The 1,347-nt window shown below is 52.1% G+C and overlaps 1 protein-coding gene across 3 annotated transcripts in view; it reads left to right on the top strand.

Moving 5' to 3' along the window:
- PHB (prohibitin) overlaps positions 1 to 1,347 on the top strand; it is a 37,591-nt gene that overhangs the window by 27,820 nt on the left and 8,424 nt on the right. For all 3 annotated transcript variants that reach the window (XM_012726572.1, XM_012726573.1, XM_004684315.2), the window contains one exon: positions 757 to 871. In XM_012726572.1, the coding sequence (XP_012582026.1) occupies positions 784 to 871 (88 nt within the window). In that variant the 5' untranslated portion in view covers positions 757 to 783. The remainder of the gene's footprint in view (positions 1 to 756; positions 872 to 1,347) is intronic.

Raw genomic sequence — 1,347 nt, 5'->3', positions numbered from 1 at the left:
CCCCCCCACCCCACACGCCGTGTGACTGCTTACGCCCCTCTGCCCAGTTGGTGGTTCTGTTACCTTGGCGCTGGAGTTCGTGTCTTCCAGCACCCGCGTCCTTACTGCCAGGTGTTGTTACTGCCTGAAGTTGAGAAGCAGTGTGGTGGAGATAAGCTGTGCGTGGAATTAGACTTCCAGACCCCAATCCTGCTCGGACACTTAGAGCTGTGTGGTCTTGAGCTTCTCTTCTGACCGCAGGGTGCTTCAGTTGCCTCATCTGTCAAGGTCTACTTCTTAGGGTCTTGTTGAGGACTAACTTGCTTAGGACACGGTCTCAGGTAAAAGTTAGCCATCACTGCTGCATCTGCTGCTGGAATCACCACGCAGCACATTGTTTCAGTTATTTTTCCAACCAAAATTGCACAGCATCAACCACACAGCCTTTCTCTTGTTTGTCCGAGAAACGGAAGAGTAGTTTATTGTGATGCTGAATTCTCCAGGGCTGTCAAGTCCATGTCTCCTTCCCATCAAAGAGCTTGATATCCCTCTCCTTCCCCAGGTAGGAGAAAGGAAAAAAGAAGTGGAAAAGGCAGAGGAATTGATGCTACACCTTTCTAAGCTGTAGAGTGTTATTTATTGGGTGTCCTTCGATGGATGACTCAAAGCTTTGAAGAGTGGGGAAAGAATTAGCCAACTTCAGGATTGAGCATTGTGCCTCAGAGAGGGCATTCTCTGAGCATTTGGGGTCCGATTGTTTTGTTTTTACCTCCCTAGGCGTGAGTGGGTCCAGCAGGAGGAGACATGGCTGCCAAAGTGTTTGAGTCCATCGGCAAGTTCGGCCTGGCGTTAGCTGTTGCTGGAGGCGTGGTGAACTCTGCCTTGTATAATGGTGAGTCATTGGGGTGAGGGGTTGCAGCCGGTGCCTGGAGGGTTTCTGTTGGTCTGCACAGCCTTTGCCAGTCCTGATGGTAGTAGGCTATCTGTGACTGCATCTGTGAGCGGGAGGCCTTGCCTGCCTGCCTGCCTGCCTGCGCCGTTACTCGCAGATGTCCTCTTAGCAGAGGTCCTCTCAGCGCTCCTATTCTTGGGCCGGTGGCCAGTGGGTGTTCCCAGCAGCTCTTGTTGCTTGGAAGAGACACTACACGCCCGTGTGTTGCACGAATGTCGGGGTTCCCCAGGCTGGCTGAAGGGTGCTCTCCTTTATTCTCTTCTACCTTTGTGTCAGCTAACTCAGCAGCAGCTTAGACCTTCGGTGACCTTGGCCCTGCTGGAGTTGGGTAGTTGCAGGGGAAAATATCTTGGATCTTAACAGTGTGGCAGGGGTTTAGAGAGGCATCTCTTCTACTTTCCTGTGTGGCTTCAGCA

The sequence above is a fragment of the Condylura cristata genome, unplaced genomic scaffold (genome assembly GCF_000260355.1).
Source record: "Condylura cristata isolate star-nosed mole 26May11 unplaced genomic scaffold, ConCri1.0 scaffold00017, whole genome shotgun sequence".
NCBI classification, from domain to species: Eukaryota; Metazoa; Chordata; class Mammalia; order Eulipotyphla; family Talpidae; genus Condylura; species Condylura cristata.
Note: the sequence above shows the minus strand (reverse complement) of the source record. Positions and strands in the feature narration are given on the sequence as shown.